This window comes from Copadichromis virginalis, linkage group LG6 (assembly GCF_057382275.1).
Source record: "Copadichromis virginalis isolate Kocher_CV1m ecotype Utaka linkage group LG6, C_Virginalis_male_GT1.1, whole genome shotgun sequence".
In the NCBI taxonomy this organism is placed as follows: Eukaryota; Metazoa; Chordata; class Actinopteri; order Cichliformes; family Cichlidae; genus Copadichromis; species Copadichromis virginalis.
Window position 1 is genome coordinate 9,398,967 of NC_140623.1, and position 21,220 is coordinate 9,420,186.

Here is a 21,220-nt window from a genome sequence, read left to right on the forward strand (position 1 = left end):
AACGTGTTTGTCTGTCTGCAGGCTTCTCAGCCAGACGAGCTGACCATCGAGGAGCAGGAAATCTTGGAGGTCATCGATGATGGCGACATGGAGGACTGGGTCAAGGTACAAAAATAACACAAACACAGTTATGTAGCAGATGCACTCTCATGTTTGAGGGTTGGTTGTTTTGTGTATTAGTTCACTCTCTGGCTCTTAGACTGTTTGACAAACATTTAGTTTCAGTTTTTATAAGACCTCGCACCGGTACAGACTATCTACTGGACGTTTTAGTGTTTCTCTGGGATCAGTTGAACTGATGTGGCTTCAGGAATTAGAATAATTCAACTAAAATGCGTGCGGTGCATTGAGGCAGGTCAGGTTGGCCTGGGTGGTAGAAGCTCTGCTGAACATAAAGACAAATCAAAAAATGTACAAATACACAGTTCTCTGCTTCTTTTTTGGCCCTGCAGCCGTAAAGGGCTGATGGGAGATTCTCGTCACGCAGCCGGGCAGGCAGGTGGGCGGGCATGGCACCCAAGTTTGTGAATGCAATAATTCATGAATGAGGCAGTTTTTAAATTCATACCTTAAGTGCAGCTACTGAAAATCTGGACCAAATCCTGATTGATGGTGATCCAATCCTGCCTCAGCAGCGCTCCGGTTTGATCACAGTTTGTCAGCTTCTGCTTTTTAACAGCGGTTCGTGGACTCTTGATCAGTTTGAGATCTGCGGAGTGACCTGGTCATGGATATAAAATGTTAATTTGATGATCTCCCAGCTACTTAGTTATCATTTTCACTTTGTTTGTCACAGACTGTTACAAAGTTGCTCCTGGACCTTTGGGAGAAAATTTGAGAAGTCTTTGAGGACATTTTTCGGGTGGTCAGTGGTGTCTACTTAAATGTAGAAATGTCAGCTGTGGATGCTCCCATCATTGTGTGAAGTCATTCTTTTATAAACGCCTCTGCAGAGCTGCTGGTGTGTAGTCATTGTGTACTTTGTGTGTGGTTGTTTTCAGATCATTTCCCTGAAGGAACATTGTGCATTGTTGCTGTTTTACTTTTGTTTATTGTGTAAGTCTGGCTTTCCTGTGAGCCATTGTGCAAATGTTCCACGTGTTGAGCCAATATTTTATGTATATTTACTTAGGTGATTATCTTTTCATATACAGATATAGTGTTTTAATGGGGTATTTATTTTAATGAATATAATCATACATAAAAATGTGAGCAATATCATTTATATAGATCTGTTTTAGTGCTGTGATTCCCCACAGCATGCCCCAACAGAGATCCCAATACCTCTGAGTGTTTTCAATCTGAATGAAAATAAGTAAGCAGCGGCAGGGGAGGCCACCGGTGTTCATGAAATCAAGCTTCATGAATTCAGCAGAGGCTTGTTTAGGATTTTAGATTTCTCGTTAATTCAGGAAGAGAGAACAAAAGCTCTCCTATTATTCTCTTTGTGGCTGTTATTAAATTCTGGCGACGATGCAGTGATATTGTTACAGCCCTACTCTTTACATCTGACTTTATTTTTTCTCATTAGGAGTTTTCCTGTTGAAACATTTTTGGCTGTTGTCATCGTCTGTGTGCATTGTCTGTGTTTCCAGGCCAGAAACCGTAGCGGACAGGTGGGCTACGTCCCGGAGAAATACCTGCAGCTGCCCTCCTCCAACAGCCTGCTGAGCATGCTGCAGTCGCTGGCCGCGCTGGACGCCCGATCCCATTCCTCCAGCAACTCCACCGAACCTGAAACCGAACTCCCAACCGGCTCCGTCAACGGAGACTCGAGGAGTGAGATCCGCCTCCACCAGATAATATCGGAGTTTTGATTTCCTGCTTTGTTTAATACCCTCGTTGCCACTGTCTGTGTTGCAGTTTCATTCGCAAAGGCTTTGTACGACTACGCGGGACAAACGGAAGATGAGCTGTCGTTCCCAGAAGGCGCCATCATCCCCATCCTGAGCAGAGAGACCCACGAGGACGATGGCTTCTGGGAGGGCGAGTTTAACGGCGTTGTTGGTGTAAGAGTTCAAATAATAGTTTGCAAAAGCTTGTGACTGCAAAATTGTGTCTGCCTAAGGGACAGTTTGTTCCAGGAGATAAGCGAGAGTTAGAAGATTAATAGGAAGCACCTGGCCTCCAGACGGAGAAGATGTCCTTTTAAATGTGTCCAAAGTCATCAACAGAACATTTGTGGTTTTGAAACTTATGCCTGTGTTGTATCTGCTTGACGCATGAGGGGGCGTCATAAAAGTAAACCCTGATGGTATAAAACAACTGCTTGTGTATCATTGGGCGGAGATCGATGCTGTCTGTGGGCAGTGTTCATCTCCCCACGCACGTGTTCATTAAAATCATTGTTTGACCGAAGCTCTTCTGGACCATTATTGTTTTGTGCTCACCCTCAATATTTGAACTCGTAACAAACAGCAATAACGGCAAAACATGTAATGGACGTGCTGGTCCACTAGACAACATCATGTTGATGTAAAGCTTTGGGTCTCTTATGCAAAGTAAAGAGGCTGAAATAAGGTGTCCATGAGTATCAGTTTTCAACATTCAGTATTAAGAGACAAAGACTGTACGGGTTGGGCCAGTCGTCAAGTCCTGGAGCAAAGTGAGCCTGCAAATCAATAAGATGCAAATCAGTTTATACCTTTCATATAATGTTTGAATTTGTTTATTCTGAGTTTTATTGTTCAGTTAGTTTCCACAGTTCATATATCATGTGTAATTTTTCATTAGTTTCAGTGTTTGTTTGTATTTTATTCTATTCATGATGGTTGTGTTGACAGATTTGTCCAAATTTAAAGCTATAGATGTGAACTTTTGGTTCCTTTATTATTACCTGTATAATTAGTTTCAGTCTTTGTGAAGTGGGGAAGGAGGACCCAAAAGCAGGACTCGTGCGATGGACAGTGCTCTTTATTTACAGTGGAGTAAATAAGACAACACAACAATCCAGTGAGCTCCCTCGACTCCTGTGTCATGTCTTCACCCAAAACTCCGTGCTCTCTGCTCCGTGGCTGCTGTCCACCTGTGCTCCACTCTCCTCCTCCTGGGAAAAAAAACAACAGAGGCAGCCGTCAGGACACCATGCCGCCTAATCAACAAAAAACAGTCCCAGTCTAAATAATCTAAAAGACCAACCACGGCTCCAGTGATGGCAACACACAGTTCTAGTGACCAACCCAGTGGGCGGCACTCGAGACGAAGCAGTTCAGGTGGCCTGCACACATTTAGTATCAGGCTTTACAAAAAAAAGTATCAACTATGTTAGGATCCATGTTCATCATGTGTGATGTGTGTTTACATTTGAAGGTGTTTGTGGATTTGTCACCTCTCTTCAAGGTGTGGTTTGTGTTTGATGCTGAAACAGATAAAGACTGCTGATTGGCTGAAGTGGGGTTCAATAAAAATTGTTTGGTTGTTGGTTTGGGCACTGCTCAGGTCCACATTAAATAAACTGCTGCTCATGTGTGTTTGTAGGTTCTCAGTCATCCAGGTCATGGTTGTCTAAGGAGCCTGGAAAGAAAGCGACTTTACTTCTTTAAGGTTCTGGATGATGTTTAACTTCTGATCCAAGAAGCTTCTTCAGTTGATGTGCTTCCTTTGCTCATTTTCCACCTCTGCACAGTTTCATTTGATGACAGTGCAGTGCAGTTCTCCCAAACATACAACAGAGGGCGCTATGCACATTCACTGAAGTGCAGAAAAATACAAGTGGAGGAGGAAACAAACAGCAGCATCAAGAGAGAAAACTGAAGTGTTCAAAGCGAGTTATTTTAGTCTCTTATTGTAATATTAATCGACATCTAAACATCACGTTGATGCTTCATGTTTGACTTCCGTGTCCTTTTACTGCTCAGTTGGAAAATATTGATGCAATTTAAAAGAAGAGGAGAAGAGTAATTTCTCTGTACTACTTCAAAAGTAATTTGAAAGCACTGCCTCATATGGAAAATGAATCATGATGAAATCCTGAAACAAATAGTGTTTGTGAATATGAAGAGTTTAGTTTTCATTTTGGTCTTAGAAGTATAAAAATGCAGGACTGAAGACAAGATGGAAATGATGTGTTATGAGAAATAAAACACATGTCACTATGTACTATAATTTTATTTTGTTTATTTTTTGTTCTTGTAGGTTTTTTGCTTTAGTGTAAATTTTGAAAGCACTGCTTTTAGTTTGAAAATTGGATTCAGTGTTTAGAGTTCGGACAAAACAATGGACGGTTTCAAGAAATGTATTTTATCAACAAAACTTATTTTTGATGGTTACTGTATTTATTTTAATGCCCTCAGTGCAGTGATTGAAAAAAAGTTCATCTGACACCAATGAGCCAACAGCCTCCACGTAAACATTTCTTTTTTTCTTTCTTTTTTTTTAAACAGGGTTTAATCAGCGCTGACATACAGACATTTATGCGCTGGGTATAACAGACATGCTTACCGTGTGAAAGGACCGCGGATGTCTTGGAGCAGAGAAACATGCTGTATTGTTGTTTTTCTTTATTGCATAAGCAGCGCCCGACTGTCAGAAACGCTCTGTGCGGGTAGCAAAGTCGGCTCCAACGCACCTGCAGGCATCCATTTGAAAGAAAGGTGTCGCTGCGGCTAGGCTCTCGGGATAGTCAGACTTTTATTTATATTTGCGGCATTCTGGTGCGTTAAAACTAGCAGCCTCTGTGTCCCGCTTGGATCACCATTCTGAAAATTCAGATATTTAAATAAAATGATGAATCGGCGAGTGATGAGGAGCCACGTAGATCCTAAAATCAGGTTTGATTAAATTAAACTCTTATGAACAGTGATGACGCGTTCCAAACAAACGATGCTTTCTACATGGCCAAATTGTGTGCTAACTACCTCACAGCGCTGTGTCCGGGGTCCGAAAAAAAAAGTTAAAACGATATACCTTGCGAAAGTTGTGAAGTGCTGAGGAAAATACTGTGTGTCTGATGGGGTGTTTTTATATAGGTGGACTTGGTTTCAGTTGACCTCTGACATGGAGAGATGAAAAGAGCAGTTTGTAAAGAAAAAAGGTGGAAACTATGGAACTACAGTTGGGATGTGTGTGCTGGGATGCTCTTGATAAGTGTGCAGCTTTTATTGTTTTATGACTTGTTTTGCTGACTGTTGGGGCCCTACCTGTAACCCCCTCTGTCTAATCATCAAGTCTTACTGTTGCAGTGCGTTTGTGTGGCTACTAGACAATTATAGGTTGTATTAAAGCAGGGGTGTCAAACTCAAATACACAGTGGGCCAAAATTCAAAACTGGAACAAAGTCGTGGGCTAACATTAATATTTATTGAAAAAAAAATCTTCCTCCAGATATAAGAATGAATATTTTCTTATGGACTCAAATAAGTTTTGCTGGAAACCTGAATATGGAACAAGCAAAGCTTAATACTAAACAATATATATATTAGCTGTATAATACCAGTAGGCCAGCTCTAATAGTAATTTGGTATGGCTTCGCGGGCCAAATGTAATTAGGCTGCGGGCCAGAGTTTGACACCTGTGTATTAAAGGAACATTGGGGGGTCGATACAGTGCTATTGTGGCTAGTTAAGAATGTGGTTTTTAGAAGTATCACAAGAAAAGTTTATTTCTAAAGGGATACATGTTGTTTGTGGTACTCTGTTTTAAAAACTATTAGCCTCTGTGTCTTTCAGAGCACAAAAGAAAAGTGAAATGCTCCTAAACTAGTTATATTACTACTGAGGTTGAGGCAGTAACAAAGTTCTTTAAATCATCAGGCAAGAAAATCCAGAAACCTTGGGTTAGCCGTGGCTATCCGGGTCATCTGAGCCCGAATAGCCTCCTTCTCCTCCTCCTGCACAGGAAATAATCCAAAGTCCGTTAAATTCAAAAGAGTCACTGAAATAAATGTCTGCTGGGTAAAACACGGTCAGGTTAAAAGCGAGCCGTTTAATGTGGCTGATAAACGAGTACAAAAACAAAAGGCAGATGCACACAAGAAAGAACCTAACTAGAAGTAAACTGGGAAAACTAAATGCAAAGAACAAAACCTTGAACGTTGCAAAAACATAAACATGGACACTCCTGGAGACATGGAACAACAGACAACCTGACAAAGAATGAACAGAAACACACAGAATAAATACACACAAGGGTGATTAGGGGGAAGTGGAAACACATGGGGAAACAGCTGACACTACTCTGACATAAGGAGACAAAGGAAGCAAAGCTGACTACACTGAAATAGGACACAGACCTTCAAAATAAAACAGGAAACATGAGACGCAGACAAGACAATATAAACTTGATAACATAAGAGGGCAAAGGGAGACTAAAACACAGGGGTAGAAGACACAAGAGGAATCTAAATAAACAAATGAGCTTAGATAACCTGATGAACTTAAAAATAAACCATAAACATCAAAAATAAACTAAAACTTAAAACGCTGGGTCAAAAGACCCAGGATCGTGACAGTGGGAGGTTGAAGCTGCCACAGGGCAAAAGCAGGACAGGCTGCCAGTTTATCACAGGGCTAACACAATATATGTGATAGAAAATCAACTGAAATGTTTGATATTTATTTATAATAATAAGAGAATAACTACTATATATAATAATATTATAGTTGTTATTATAAATATGTGTATATTTTTTATAACACCCAACATAAAAGGCTTCTTTCCAAACCTGAGCTGTTTCAGATGCTTCTTGAAATTCTGACTTCTCTGAACTCAAATTCAAATACAAATACAAATTCAAATTTTATTTGTCACGTACACAGTCATACACAGTACGATATGTAGTGAAATGCTTGGACAACTGCTCGTGACCTAAAGAAAACAAAAAAAGGAAAAGGCTATGAATAAGATAGGAAATAAATATGAAAAATTAAAAAGGGTAAATTTAACTAGGAAGGAATAGAATATAAATTAAGGTTAAAAATGAAATAACTGTACAACACAAATTAGAATGAAGGGTAAATTTAACTGGGAAGAATAAGATAAAGATAAATATATAAATTAAAGTTGAAAATAAAATAACTGTACAACAAAATACACAATATAGAACTATATAAGAATGTATGAAGAAATCTAAATATAAATAAATATATACACAATAACAGCAGCTGTACAAGTATTAACCGGAAATGAAGAATATAGTGACCAGTGTTGTGCAAAACCAAAGTCCAGAAAGTCCAGTGTGTGTGTAAGAACTGTATGTGTGGGTCAGTACTGTGTGGTGGTGTGATTGAGAGACCGTATCGCCTGCGGGAAGAAGCTCCTCCTCAGTCTCTCTGTGTTGGTCTTCAGGGAGCGGAATCGCTTTCCTGACCTCAACAGAGAGAACAGTCTGTTGTTGGGATGGCTGAGGTCCTTCACGATCTTCCTGGCCTTGGTCCAGCACCGAACTCAGTGTAAGGTGTCTGCTCCCTCACTGTGGCTGTGCCTGGAAGTACTTCTGCTTCTTGTCTTCCCCTAATGCAGCTTTAAAGTATTAAGTATGAAGCAACAGTGCTTCTCTTTGCGCCTCTGAAATCTGTGTTCTCTCTACTGATAAACAAAAGAAACAATGTAAAATGTATTAATAAATCAGTAACAAAAATATAGCGTAGAAGGTAAGTAGAGATTTTCATACCATCTTCAAGCCTAATGCTTTTAAGTCCCACACTCAATGCAGCCTGACTCAAAACCTGATTCTAAATGGTTCAGCACAGACACAGACTCGCTGACTTTTTATAGTCACTCTATAAATGCTTTAAATCATCTCACTTGTAAACACTGCCGTATCCACCGGAGATCAGTGAGAATGGATTCTGGAGTCTTCCCATCCTCCTGTTAGTGATCCTCCATCTGAATGGATGATAACAACCTTCTGAACTGACTAGCAGGTGTAGAAAGCCCGACTAGCCCATATCTATGGGACTGATCACTGCTGATAAACCCACTAAATGGATGGATAAGAGCTCTGGTCACATTTGGAGTTGGGCCACAGCTCTGCACAGTGGCTGCCAAATGGTCGTCTTCTATTGTGAAATTCAGCACAGCAGAGAAGAAATAGCACATTATGATACAGTATGATGGAAAGGCAAATAAGAAAAGTGTGTAAATTAATAGATTCAACTCATGTTTTACTTTACATTTTGACAGCATGACTGCTCTTCCCTTCCATCAAGTACATTTTTCCACTTCTAGAATCCCTAGAAGCCAGAAACACAAAACAAGGCTACGTCCACACGTACACGGGTGTTTTTGAAAACGGAGATTTTCCGTTTTCGTTTTTTTTAAAAATCCCGTCCACACGTAAAAGCCAAAGACGAAGGAAAACGCTGCTAGGAACATGCCAAAGCAGCAGATGGCGCTATATTCCTATCCATGTAGAAATGTTGGCCAATCAGAAGTCAGCCTGGGTGGGAAAGAGTAAACAAAGATGGCGCATAGAAGCAGAACTGAGTCCTATGTGTGGAGGGACAGTAACTGTGTAAGCATTTAAACACTGCAGAGAGTAAAATGAACAGTAATGGTATTTTGTGTAAGTCCGCCATTGTAGAAATTCATTTCACCGAAACAATAACCTGGCGCACAGTGTGACGTCAAAAAATGCGCACACCTTTGACGCTGCGTTTTCTCCGTTTTTCTCGTCCACACGTAAACGCAAAAACTGAGTTTTCAAAAATATCCACCCTGGCTGGAGTTTTTAAAAATCTCCGTTTTCAGTGACCGAAAACGCCGTTTACGTGTGGACGAAAGGTGCAAACGCATAGAAAAATCTGCGTTTTCAAAAGTACCCGGGTACGTGTGGACGTAGCCCAAGATACTGCTGTTATTATTAAATAGTTTCAATTTGTTTCTTAGTTTATTTGTGATTTAAATTTTCACCTTTCATCTTTATGCTTAGTTTGTTCTGGTTACTTTGAATTTTGTAGCCTCGAGCTTATTTCTCAGACTATCTCCTTTTGTAATTTGTAAAAATAGTTCAGTGAGTTTATTTTCCTCCATTGTCCTGCGTTCTGTGTCACGTCTGTGTTTCTGTTCTTGCACACCAAGTTACTTATTGTGTTAGTCTGTTGTCTCTTGTGGTTTTTATTTAGTTTTACGTCGCTTGTCTCGTTTTCTTATTTAGGTTCAGCTGCCCTCCCAGGTGTCTCCTGTTTGTCCTGAGCTCCTTGTGTATTTACTCCCTCAGTTTGTCTTAATTGGTTGCTGTGTCCTCCCTCTCTGTATTGTTTCCTTCCTCAGTGTTTCCCTGGTTTTGCTAGTATCCAGTTTCCCTGCTGCTGCCCTGCCACTGTGTTTTTGTATTTTTTGCTACTGCATTGAAGCTGATCTTTGAGTTCATCCTTTGTCTCCTGAGTTCTGCATTTGGGTCCATATTTGAAATATATTCGAAAAACTAACTCTGTAGGTGCTCACACGCCACTGCACGCTCATGCATGTGTGGGAAAGAAAGAGAAAGAGAGAAATACTGCTACAAGCTAGTTCAGAAATCAGAAAGGGTTTTATTGCCAAATGTTGAGCAGGTTTACAACATTAGGAAATTGCTGCGGTGCTTCAGTGCAAACATACTGTTATAAATTACGTTTAAATAGACATGAAAATAAAAATAAGAGTAAGAATTAAAAGTGCTAAGTAGATAGATATATACATGATATATACATGAGTGCAGGTGGTGATCAGTGCCAAACATGGAATGATGCAGTGAACACAGCGTAGGGTCATGTGTTAGTGGTGGGAACAGTCATACGGTTATTGTTCATGTGTCCGACAGCAGAGGGGAAGAAACTGTTCTTATGGCGAGAGGTTTTGGTGCGAATGGACCGGAGCCTCCTGCCTGAGGGGAGCAGGTCAAACAGACTGTGTCCAGGGTGAGAAGGGTCAGCTGTGATCCGAGCTGCACGCCCCAGTGTCCTGGAGGTGTACAGGTCCTGCAGAGATGGGAGTCTGCAGCCAATCACCTTCTCAGCAGAGCGCACAACACGCTGCAGTCTCTGTTTGTCCCTGATAGTGGCTCCAGCGTACCACACAGTGATGGAGGAGGTGAGGATGGACTCGATGATTGCAGTGTAGAATTGCGTCATCGTCCGTGTTGGCAGGTTGAATTTCTTCAGCTGCCTCAGGAAGTACATCCTCTGCTGGGCTTTCTTAATGACGGAGGTGATGGTGGGCTCCCACTTCAGGTCCTGGGTGATGGTGGTGGTAGTTGTGATAAATGGTAGTTTAAATTGTGTCCAGGTAATGAACCATTAAATCTCCTTTTGCACCATCTGAATCTCTCTGCAATCACATCACATAGTATGCATATTTTAATTTATACAGCCAAATATCACAAATCTGACCTTAAGGTCTTTGCCACCTGGACACACACACACCAACCGCTCTGAAGAAGCTTAGAGTGGATTTGGAAATAGACACCTGAGGTGAAAGAATTCAATTGATTAAAGTTGTGCTATTATTAAAAAGGTAACAATATCAAGATATGATTCAGGAGGATGTGAAACAACTTCTTAGGTTATGTACTTATTGATTATCAATAATTAACAATGAATATTTTTATTTTACAACCATGCAAACATGACTGATTAACCTGCATGGGGAAAAACTGAATATTGAGTATTAACAACTAAGAGTGCAATAAGTGACCACTGAAAGAGGCCCACACAAAAAGTTTTAAGGCTGTAAGACAGCTGTATGTCACAGAACAATGAACTTCATTTTGAGCTTACTCATAATCAAATAGCATTTCATATCTTTGTTCACTAAGGCAGGAAAACAGCCTCAAGGTTTTGTACTGAGTGAATGAGACATTGTGGATTCGTTTCTGTCAAACATCGGTGTTCAATGTTGTCACTTATGGAAGTGCAATAACGATATGTACAAGACAAATAAAAGAAAAGAAATTGTTATATCAAGTGAGCCAATATCACATTAACTGAACAACTGATGTTTCATGCTTTTTTTATACTGCTTTTATAAAAAGTTTGAGACAGACCCTAATGAGCTACTGAAGCAAATAAATAACTGTCACTGAGCTTTGCATCTATATCACTGAAAAAGGCAAAGAGTTTGTGAAACAGAACAATTGGGACTGCGAGTATAGTTGCTGCACAATATGTTGTTCAGGTGGTAAGCCAACCATCTGTAAGTATATTACTCTTCTCTCAGGTTTCACGGTGTGCACAGAGGTGGATTTGCACAAGAGAATCTTTCACGACCATAGCTGTGAGAAAAATGATCGTCTGTATCACGTGCACATAACTCTGACCCATGGAACACATTACCATCATCTATGTGGCGGCTCTCTGATCCACAGCCAGTGGGTTCTAACTGCAGCTCACTGCTGGAAAGATCAACCTGGATGGTGAGAAATGACTGTTTCACATATTTTAAAAAAACCAGTCCAGAGACAAAAATCATTACTGGTATTTTGTTCTTTTACCATTTCCATTGTTTAGGACTATGTCTGCATAATAGGAATTCATCCAGGTCCAGGAAGAATGGTGACAATTATTGATCACAAAATCTTTGAGGACCAAACAGGAAAACATGACATCATGCTTCTGAAAATCGACCCACCAGAGAATAAGATTAAGCCTGTTGTCTTCCCTAAATGTCGCAAAAAGTGAGTTTTGAGTAACCTTTTAAGTGTAAAGTTTGAATTCTGGAATATGTTGACATAATATGTATTTTTCTTGTTTAGTTGGTTGGTTTTTTAAACTTCCAGGAAGAGCAAAAAAAATGTAGCAACATCTGTAGTCTATGAACAAAATGACATCATGCTTTTGAAGTTACAAACCCCCATTAGTGACTGCAGAGCTTCTTTATTAACAATAATGTAACTGAGACTTGAATATTGAGCAGAGGGTTCTGGTTTTGATTTTAGGTACCTGCTTAGGAGCTACATCCATGATCTATAATAACTGACAATAAAACACGAGCATGAGGAAATGGAAGGAAATGTAATGTTTTAATAAAATGTTTGAATCTGAAAAGATTAGCTGACTTAGAGTGAACTGGAAATATTCAGCCTGCAGACATGGAGATGGAATTTTATTTATTTTTTAATTTGTAGGATGGATGTCATTCAGATTGCAGGCCATGGTGGCTATACGGTTGATGTAAACTACAACAAACGTAAGACCAGTATTGTTTTGATTATTTCACAATTTTTTAGTTTATATTATACTTTGATTTTGTCTTGTGTGCCTGTTATAGTTACCTTTTCATTTTATTTGAAAACTGTGATGACATAAAGTATTTATTTCATTTTTTTGTGGATATACTGTCAATTTCCCTCCTTTTTAAATGCTGCTCAGCTTCTTTTAAAGAACACATTTTGTTCCAGAAATGAGGCAAAGCATGTTTCTTTCAATATCTGATTTCCTTGCATGAAACATGCAGTAGCATTTGTTATTTTCCTTTTTTCTCTAGTCCCTGATGAACCGCCTCATCTCCAGTGTGCAAAGATGCATGTTGTTGAGTGTGAGCTTAACCTCCATCCATGTAATTCAACATTCTTATGGCCAAATGGAAACACGATGTGTTACAAAGAACCTCGAGTGGACATATGTAAGGTGAGTTACCATGCTGCCAACATTTTATCTGTATCATTATCAGATTTTTGGTACAAAATATTTATGTTTTCTCTCTCAGGGTGATTCTGGTGGTGGAGTGATGGCCAAAAACAACAAGATTCATGGTGTGCATGTTGGTGGTTGTGAACCTGCCTGTACCGGACCAACTATTTCTCTGAAGGTCTGCTCTTACATTGGTTGGATAAATCAAGTCATTACACGGAGTAATGGAAAATAATAAAATTAAAATAACATTCAAAATAAACAGTCCGCTCTGCAAGAAGCTGCTTCGGTGTGAATTGTTTCTACATGTGAACTTTCGATTGTTAAAATATAAATACGTCATGTGTGTTTTCAATGTAGTTTCAGGCATCAAGTAGATCATTCAGTTGTTCAGAAACTGTGAAGTTTGCATGAAGGTTGTTGGGTCCTTTTTGCCAGATGATATTAAGTACAATTACTACAGTAAAGTACAAATGTAAGGAATTTGTACTTTATTTTATTTTATTTGGTCTTTCCATCACATTTGTGGCTTCTTCTCCGCTGCTTCTAAGTGGAAATTGGTACATTTAACTCCACTACAAATATCTGACATCTTTAGTTGTTATTTTACAGATGAAGATTTGTGCTCGTGAAACACATGAAGTACAATTTTGTTTCTGTAGTTGATCAATCAGTTATTTGACTTGCAAATCGATTATTTCGTATTTATCTCCTGAAACGATCTACATTAACTTTTTATCCCTAGAAATGTGTTTCCAGAGTCCCAGGTTTAGTGACTTCCTGTCCACCATCACATTAGCTGAGTAGTTGTCAAATTTGAGGGGAGCAGAGAAGATCAGACACCAGTCAGCAGGTCAGAGGCCATCTCTCATTTTACAAATCAATCGCTTGATTTATAAATGGAACAAACACCCCATCAGACCAGGTAATGACCCATTATGAGACAACAGCCGTCTGAGAGGAGATGTTCTGTATCACAAAACATGGGAAACAAACAAACTCTAGGCATTCTGAAATATATAAAGCTCAACAAAAAAACAAAACCATATCAGATCCTGATGTAATTCATTTTGTTGTCTTTATTAGTCATTTAAAAAGGTCTAGAAAAAGTGTCCAGGAAGAGATTCTACTATTTATGCAGCACTGCCCCCGTGTGGCCACAAAGGCACACAACAGCTTCATTTCTCAGCCTGTTGCCTTGTTTTCCCTTCATGATGTAAACAGTGAATGAACTGAAAGAAGTCAACCCATAAACTGTTAAACTGATACAACAGTCATGATGATTATGTAACAAGTTGTAGTTGACTTTCTGGTGGTGGTTTTGGTATAAGTAAGTAAGTAAGTAAAATTTATTTATATAGCACATTTCACAGATAAAAATCACAAAGTGCTTTACAGTAAGATCAGACATACAAGTTAAAATTAATTAAATTAGTTAAAAGCCCGTTTGTATAAAAATGTCTTCAGCTGCTTTTTAAAGGAGTCAGTAGAGTCTAGACAGCGTAAAGACAACGGCAGAGAGTTCCACAGCCTAGGTGCCAGTGCCTGAAAAGCCCGTATACAATTTAAAAGCCATTTTCTTTTATAAATACACCATACACTTTGTTCTTGACCATTTCTTTTCCTCATATCCTTAATGGACAGTGGAGGAACACTACATCTAGCTTCTGTTTAACATTTATCCAGGCGCCCCCACACTGTACCTCTACAGAAACCAAGGGAGAGAGACAGACACACAAAGATTTCCACTTGAATCTTGATCTCAAAATAGAAAAAGTTTTATCACAAAATAATTACAAGAGCTCAGCCAGGTGAGATATAGCAGAACCATCAATTCAGAGTCTGACAGTAAGGGTGAAGACGAGCCTGACTGTTGGTCTGCTCCAAAACAAGCCCATAAGCAAGCTTTGAAATAATATGTTACAAAATTGTGAAACTGCGACATGAAATTTGATTTGAAAATGAAATTCATCCTGATCAGGAGCTGTTATGATCTAAATGGTGTTCTAGATCCAGTAAGCATTCATTCAACTTGTCTGCAGCAAAATTAAAAAATAAGTTACCACAAGTTGTTTTTTAATTTGGTAAATAATTGATAAAGTGTTAAAAGTACTGGTTGTGTTTGACCTCATCACCAGGATGAGTTGGAAATACCTCAAATTCCCTCAGGTGGCCTTTTGCTGGTTGGATTGCCACTACAGTCTGTAAACTGTGGAGGTAATTTTGTGAGCTCATTGGATGAGCAGTTTCTGAAATACTCAGACCAGCCCATCTGGCACCAACAACCACGCAATCTCTTTCCCCCATTCTGATACTTGCTTTGACCTTCAGCAGGTCATCATGAACATGTCTGTATGCTTAAATACTTTAATTTGCTGACGTCTGATTGGTTCACTAGACATTTGTGTTTAACGAGCAGGTGAACAGGTGTACCTGGCAAAGTGTGTGTAACCCTCAGTGTTACTGACATGTTCCACACTGATGCACAACAATACTCTGTGCCCCACACAGTTTTATTAAGTATGTCTAATCACTGTAGACATTACATGTACCTTCTTGAAGGAGAGGTCAAAGGTCAGTTACCTTTATAGGTTCCTGCTATATGTTGTGACATATACACAGCACAGTTGTAGGAATGATAGTTTCTAAGTTCTAAAGCTTTTTGTCAATTTTCAACCAATAAATCATAAAGTTGACCTTGAAGACCACAAGTTTGAATGGATTGTTAACATGACCCCACTCTACAGCACTGCAACATTTTAACATGAGTTATTTAAGACTTTCCAGGTATCCTGGTTACAGAAAAAGATTGATGAGCAGAAAAAAAGAAACAAACTTTAATTGTTTCTGATTAGAAGCTGTACAATCCGGACTGACTTTAACAAGTGTGCTATAGGCTCAGCTGGAAAATAGTGAGCTTTACAAGACTGATTTTGTTCCAAAGGCTTTCACAGACCTCAACCAATCCTAAGGCTAATTAGCACGGCTAGAATTTTAAAAACATTTGTTAAATGTTGTCATTGCTAACATATACCTGTTTTAGAGCATGGTGAATAGCGAGAATGCAAAGTTATTGTTACCTCTAAAAAAAAATGTGAAGATGTGATATTAGCATGTACGGAGCCCCTCTGATGACATGGTCCAAAAAATAAATAAATTGTGGCCACAAAATACTACTTCGTGGCCACGAAATGGGTATAACGTGCGCACGAAATGCTTATTTGTGAGCACGAAACACTTGACCAATAACCGTGATCCTTCCCAGGCCCTTGCAGTTGGTTGACAATAGAATCTATCCCAACGTCCGGGTCGTACTTACGTCTGCAATGCAACTGGGCTCTTAATATCCTGTTTAACTGTCTCTCCATAATAATGGTTCCTTTCAGTGCCAGGCTTTTCAAAATGCATGTGTAGCTCATTCCCAGCCTAAAATTGTCAGGGATCTGGGTCTGAGGGACCTAGACCTATTATTGTGTATTGTTTACTCCACTGTAAATAAACGCATTTTGGGTCCTCCTTCCCCACACACCCAAGGTCTGCCACGCAGACCATGACAAAAATAAAACTCAATCATACTGTCTCTGGCCATGTTGTACAGGTTTAGCCTACTCTTATGCTTATGTCTCTACACAGCTGTCCAATGTATCAATATGATGTGCGCACGTCATCTATTTGTTGCCACAAATGCGTAATTCGTTGCCACGTTATACCCAATTCGTGCCCACAAATTAGCATTTCGTGCGCACGTTATTTCGTGCCCTCGAAATAGTATTTTGTGGCCACAAATAAGTATTTCGTGGGCACTTATACTATTTCGAGGGCAGGAAGTAGTATTTTGTCGCCACAATCTATTTATTTTTTGGAGGATGTCATCAGAGGGGCTCCGTAAGCATGAGCTATATAGTATCTCCAAGAGAAAAGCGATCAGCTGATCATTGATCAGTTTCATGATTTAAGTAGCAACAGGAGAGAGAGGGAGAGAGAATGGGAGAAGAAGAGGCAGCTGGCCACGTAAAGACACAGAAGAACTCCAGCTTTGTGTATTTTTTTTTTCATTCAAGCTGAAGTCCGGGACAAATCGGGTTCCTTTTCAATACGAAGCGCGGCCGGTCCGCGGGTCTCTCCTCCTCCTTCCTCCCCTTTCCCTCATCCACCTGCTGTACTCAAAATTGTACTCAATTACAAGTAAAAGGTACTGGTGTTAAAAAATACTTGAGTAAAAGTACAAAGTACTCTTCTCAAAAACTACTCAGAGTATTAATTACTTTTTAACAGACTGATGTTTTATTCTGTCGTCAATAGCAGGCATTCAACTCGATTCACCAGTATAAATATTTATGTTCAAAGCACATTTCTCAGATGAACAAGGTATAGAAAGGTAACTTGTTTTGTAAATAAATGTAGATATAAAAGAAGGAATTTTGTTTGTTAAAACAATGACAAATATGTTTCTGAACATGCGTAGAACCGTTTAAACTTTTCCCCATACACTGAACAACAGGCAGGTGAGTGTCTTAAACTCTTAGCATTTCTGTCACACTTGAACCTTTTGTTCAGTTTCAGCAAGAGCTGGTTTTCTAAATTAACAGAGGCAATCCAACTTGGTTTGGCTGTGAAGAGTAGACCAGCACAGCTAAAAAGTCGTTCACACACAGCAGAAGCAGGCAGAGCTGTGTTCAGTTTAAGAGAGAGGTTTTTGATACCTGAGAAGGAGTGCAGCAGCTCCATGGTGTCTGTGGCACAAGCAAGGTAACCATCAAGCTCAACTGCACTTTGCAGCCTTCTGGAGATTGGTCTGGAGAAGAATTCATCTTCATCAGATGACTCTCTTTGCTGATCCTCACTCTCATGCTCTGTCGTTTCAAGATGTTGTTTGATGTATGTCAAGGCTGTAATTGTAAGTAGATAACACAATTTTGTTATTTAAATTTCAGTGATTATTCCTGAACACAAATTTAAAAACGGCAAATTCTCAAAAAGGATTGTTTAGTATTCAGGACAGACCATCAATAACTTACAATGTATTAGGTGAAATACTCACTTAAGCATGTGTTCAAATGTAAAAATACACAAAAATGGGATCACATGAATCCTTACCAGCCTCTGTTACATCTGCTCTGTCAGTCCAGGAAGTCTTGAACTTGGGTAAGAGGACTGCAGCTGCAGCCAACTCTGGATCCTCCATCATCGCTCCAAAACGCTTTTGAAGGCCATTTTGCAGGGCTCTGATAAGATAAGATAAGATAAGATAAGATAAGATAAGATAAGATAAGATAAGATAAGATAAGATAAGATAACCTTTATTAGTCCCACATGTGGGAAATTTGTTTTGTCACAGCAGGAAGTGGACAGTGCAAAAGTTATGACGCAAAAATTAGAATACAATAAGAATAAATACAGTACACAGCTGTACAGAATAGAATAAAATAATATACTATATACAGTAGAATAAAATAGAATAAAAATATACAATAAGATAAAAATAGAATACGAATGCTATATACAACTGAGTAAAATACAACGATGCCAGAAAAGATTATTGCACTTAGTGTTATTGCACATGTGTGGATGTGTGTGTTTGTTCAGTTAAAGTCTTTGTTGTGGAGTCTGACAGCAGTGGGGAGGAAAGACCTGCGAAATCTCTCCGTCCCACACCGTGGGTGCCGCAGTCTCCCACTGAAGGAGCTGCTCAATGCTGTCACAGTCTGCTGCATGGGGTGGGAGACGTTGTCCAACAGGGATGACAGCTTAGCCGCCATTCTCCTGTCACTCACCACCTCCACTGGGTCCAGAGGGCATCCTAGAACAGAGCTGGCCCTTCGGATCACCCTGATGAGTGGCACACATGTCTTGCTTGATGTCTCCAGCCTGCTAAGTTTGGACAGTAGTTGTTGGATTACTGGCAGGAGCCATCCCATAAAGGAAGTGGACTCAGACTGAAGAATGTTTGAAGCTTTCACCAGTGGCTTCATGGTGGTACAGTACTCCCTAAGGAATGCAACTTCTGCAGGACTCAACCTGTAAGACACAACAACAAAACCCACCATGACTATAATAGGGATCTTCTGATTTAATATTAAGAGTCTGCTCACGTTTTTAACCATCCATTAAGGAAAATTCACAAAATTTGCAACCATATTGGTAGGTGTCCAATTTTACTCACATTTTCACCTTGAACTCCTCACAAATGCTCCTGATGGCATTTTCCCCCTTCTCATCAATGATGCGTATTATCCTTTCAATGGCAAGGTAGGTTGAATTCCATTGTGTTGCATTGGGACGAATGATCTGTAGTTCACACTTGTCCTCTACCACTTCATTAGCCAAATGAGTTTTGTTCCAAATGGCCTGGCATTTTGCAAAGCTTGCACGGGAGAGCCTCTTGTAGGTTTCATTCATGCTCTCTGCTAGGGCAGCATCAGATGTTGCCACAAGGTTTAGCAGGTGACATGCACATCGCTGATGAGGCGGGAGTTGATACTCCAAACCAGAGTCTTCATCAAGAATTGCACTTGCCTCATGGTAGTCAATATGGTCAGTCAGGTCAATAGTTTCTGGGTCTGCTTCATCTTCAGCTTCATCTGCATCATTTTGTGCCCCAAACATGTGGAAGGCCTTGACAAAGTTGGATCCACTATCAGTTGTGGTTCTTACAACTTTGCCTCTAATCTTGTATTGGCAATGGATATCATCAAGCGCACCAGCAAGCATGTCAAATGTGTGAGACCCTCTCAATCTTTTGCATGCTGGTGCTGCAGATCTTCTTTCCAGGGACTCTTCCTCCAATGGCATGTGACTCCAAGGTAATTTTTCTGATGAGCTGACCAACAATCAGTAGTGGTAGCAACCAATTTGACTTTATCCAATGCTGCAACCAAAGTCATCTTCATGTGATCAGCAGCTTCACAGATTCTGGCACGGACAGTGGGTCTGGAGATGACTTTGGCTTGAGGTTGTAATGTGGTAACCAATTCTTTGAAAGATGGCTGTTCTAGCACTGCAAATGGCTGTAGACCCTCACATGTGAAATTGATGACAAGCATGTCAACAGTTGCTTGTGGAACATGTTTGTTTGCAGCTCTCAACATCAGGTCTGGTAACTTGGCTTGTGTATTTGCTGAGAGCTTGTTTGGTGTGGCTGTGGTCTTTCGCTGACGAGATGTTGATGCCACAGTGATATTGTACTGCTCAATCTTCGATGGATGTTTCCTCTGTAGAGATAAATATTATCATACGTCAGGTTCATACATTACTTCATAACATCACTGTGATTAACACTACAGGAAAACACATTTTTAAAACATCATTCAACTAGACATGAGCTAATCTTTGATTGTTTAGCATAGTATAAAAGAGTGGTGAATTTGGTCAAATCTTGCAGATATATTGCTGTATTTATTTACAAATGTAAACCAATTTTGAACGATCATTGCAAAAAACATGAATTTCTGTATACATTCTAAGTTCTGTAATCTGTATACTATCTGTAAAAAGAGTATCGACCAATGTATCAGTATCTAAATTTTTAACTCCTTTTTATCAGTATCACCCTAAAGTTTTCAATATTAGTCGGGTTCTAAAAATACTAAGAGAGCAAAATATGTGTATATAGCAAATGTAATTTAAGAAAAGGGATCACATACACAAAAATGCTGCCCATACAGCTAACAAATAAAAACAATCCACATTATGTTCTTTAAAAAAAAAAAATCATATTGGGAAACATATAAACCTACTGATTAAGAGCCATGTCACTATGATAGACCTATATCAGGCCAATGATCCTGATCAACTGATCCATCAGGCTCTGATACATGTCAGCTGAGAGCTGGAAGATTAATTTGAGATGCAGCTCAGCACTGTGTTCAAATTTTGTTTTTGTTTTTTATATAGGCCAGCTGATTGTAGGCCTGTGAGTTTTAAATGACTACAAATTTAATTTATTGTAATGACGGTGGTTATCCAAATAATAAGCTAAAACATTCCTACGAATTTAGCTCAATTATGCACACACACGCACATTAGCTAGCTCCGTCTTATTTTAATATCAGGCTAACCAATGGCGGTGACAATATCTTAGCCAAACTAATAACCTTAACACACATGAAAAATAAGAAGGCAATATTGTACACGTATAGTTGTAAAACCTCTTACCTCAATGTGTTTTTTTAAGATTAGACGCTGAAGTCTTGTAAGCTGAAATGACTGTAGAGGTCAAACAAAGTTTGCACTGCATCTGGACGCTGTCTCCTTTTCTCCCTCTGCACATGAAAAATTCCTCCAGGTATGGCCACGGGCACGCGTCCTCCGTCTTTTCTACGTCGTTTTCATGGTTGACAGTGTTGTCCTCTGTCTCCATTTTGGCTTCTTTGTCTCCAAATCTTCCGTCTATAAAGTAGTTTGTACTCCACCATGTAGCACCTCCAGACACCTGTGCCTGCTGCTGCAGCAGAGTTTATCTTTGCTTATGTCTTAAATTGGCCGGTCGGGATTGCACGGCCTTATTGGCTGCAAAAATGCAGACGAAAGGTTTGAATATTAATTCAAATTGTGGGTGTACTCAGTAGTACTCAGTAGATTACATGGTGTAAGTTGTACTCAAGGATGAGTAAAATTACACACTTGAAAAATTACTCATAAAAGTACAAGTACCCAAAAAAATCTACTTAATTACA

The 21,220-nt window shown here is 39.5% G+C and overlaps 3 protein-coding genes across 8 annotated transcripts in view; 2 read left to right on the forward strand and 1 right to left on the reverse strand.

Annotated features, from left to right (window-relative positions):
• LOC146707156 (F-BAR and double SH3 domains protein 2-like) overlaps positions 1-3,762 on the forward strand; it is an 8,070-nt gene extending 4,308 nt beyond the window's left edge. For both annotated transcript variants that reach the window (XM_085458491.1, XM_085458490.1), the window contains 4 exons: positions 22-105; positions 1,596-1,779; positions 1,864-2,009; positions 3,478-3,762. In XM_085458491.1, coding sequence (XP_085314617.1) covers positions 22-105; positions 1,596-1,779; positions 1,864-2,009; positions 3,478-3,561 — 498 coding nt within the window. In that variant the 3' untranslated portion in view covers positions 3,562-3,762. The remainder of the gene's footprint in view (positions 1-21; positions 106-1,595; positions 1,780-1,863; positions 2,010-3,477) is intronic.
• Positions 2,961-21,076, reverse strand: LOC146707157 (uncharacterized). Of its 5 annotated transcripts, none has more exons than XM_085458489.1 (6): positions 20,700-21,076; positions 18,709-19,756; positions 18,320-18,563; positions 17,643-17,770; positions 17,249-17,398; positions 2,961-3,046 (listed from the first exon to the last, which is right to left on the reverse strand). In XM_085458489.1, exons 2-4 carry the CDS (start codon positions 19,335-19,337, stop codon positions 17,666-17,668), a joined length of 978 nt encoding a protein of 325 aa, XP_085314615.1. In that variant the 5' UTR covers positions 19,338-19,756; positions 20,700-21,076; the 3' UTR covers positions 2,961-3,046; positions 17,249-17,398; positions 17,643-17,665. The 5 variants fall into 5 exon arrangements, with proteins under 5 accessions (XP_085314615.1, XP_085314613.1, XP_085314612.1 ...); XM_085458487.1 differs by having other exon boundaries at positions 17,249-17,434; XM_085458486.1 differs by having other exon boundaries at positions 17,643-18,563.
• Positions 11,258-12,814, forward strand: LOC146707158 (serine protease 1-like). The gene is made up of 5 exons (XM_085460735.1): positions 11,258-11,329; positions 11,424-11,590; positions 12,041-12,102; positions 12,400-12,542; positions 12,622-12,814. The coding sequence occupies exons 1-5, from the start codon at positions 11,258-11,260 to the stop codon at positions 12,778-12,780; spliced, it is 603 nt and encodes a 200-aa protein (XP_085316861.1). The 3' UTR covers positions 12,781-12,814.
• Positions 21,077-21,220: the final 144 nt, after the last annotated feature.

Bases quoted from the DNA above. Each gene is read 5' to 3' on its own strand.
- LOC146707158 (XM_085460735.1), top strand. From the start codon at position 11,258: ATGTGGCGGCTCTCTGATCCACAGCCAGTGGGTTCTAACTGCAGCTCA. The intron at 11,330-11,423 runs GTGAGAAATGAC...TCCATTGTTTAG, and splicing joins TGGAAAGATCAACCTGGATG to GACTATGTCTGCATAATAGG. The intron at 11,591-12,040 runs GTGAGTTTTGAG...TTTAATTTGTAG, and splicing joins TTCCCTAAATGTCGCAAAAA to GATGGATGTCATTCAGATTG.
- LOC146707157 (XM_085458486.1), bottom strand. From the start codon at position 19,337: ATGCCATTGGAGGAAGAGTCCCTGGAAAGAAGATCTGCAGCACCAGCA. The intron at 18,564-18,708 runs GTGAGTAAAATT...TGTGTCTTACAG, and splicing joins GAGGAGTTCAAGGTGAAAAT to GTTGAGTCCTGCAGAAGTTG.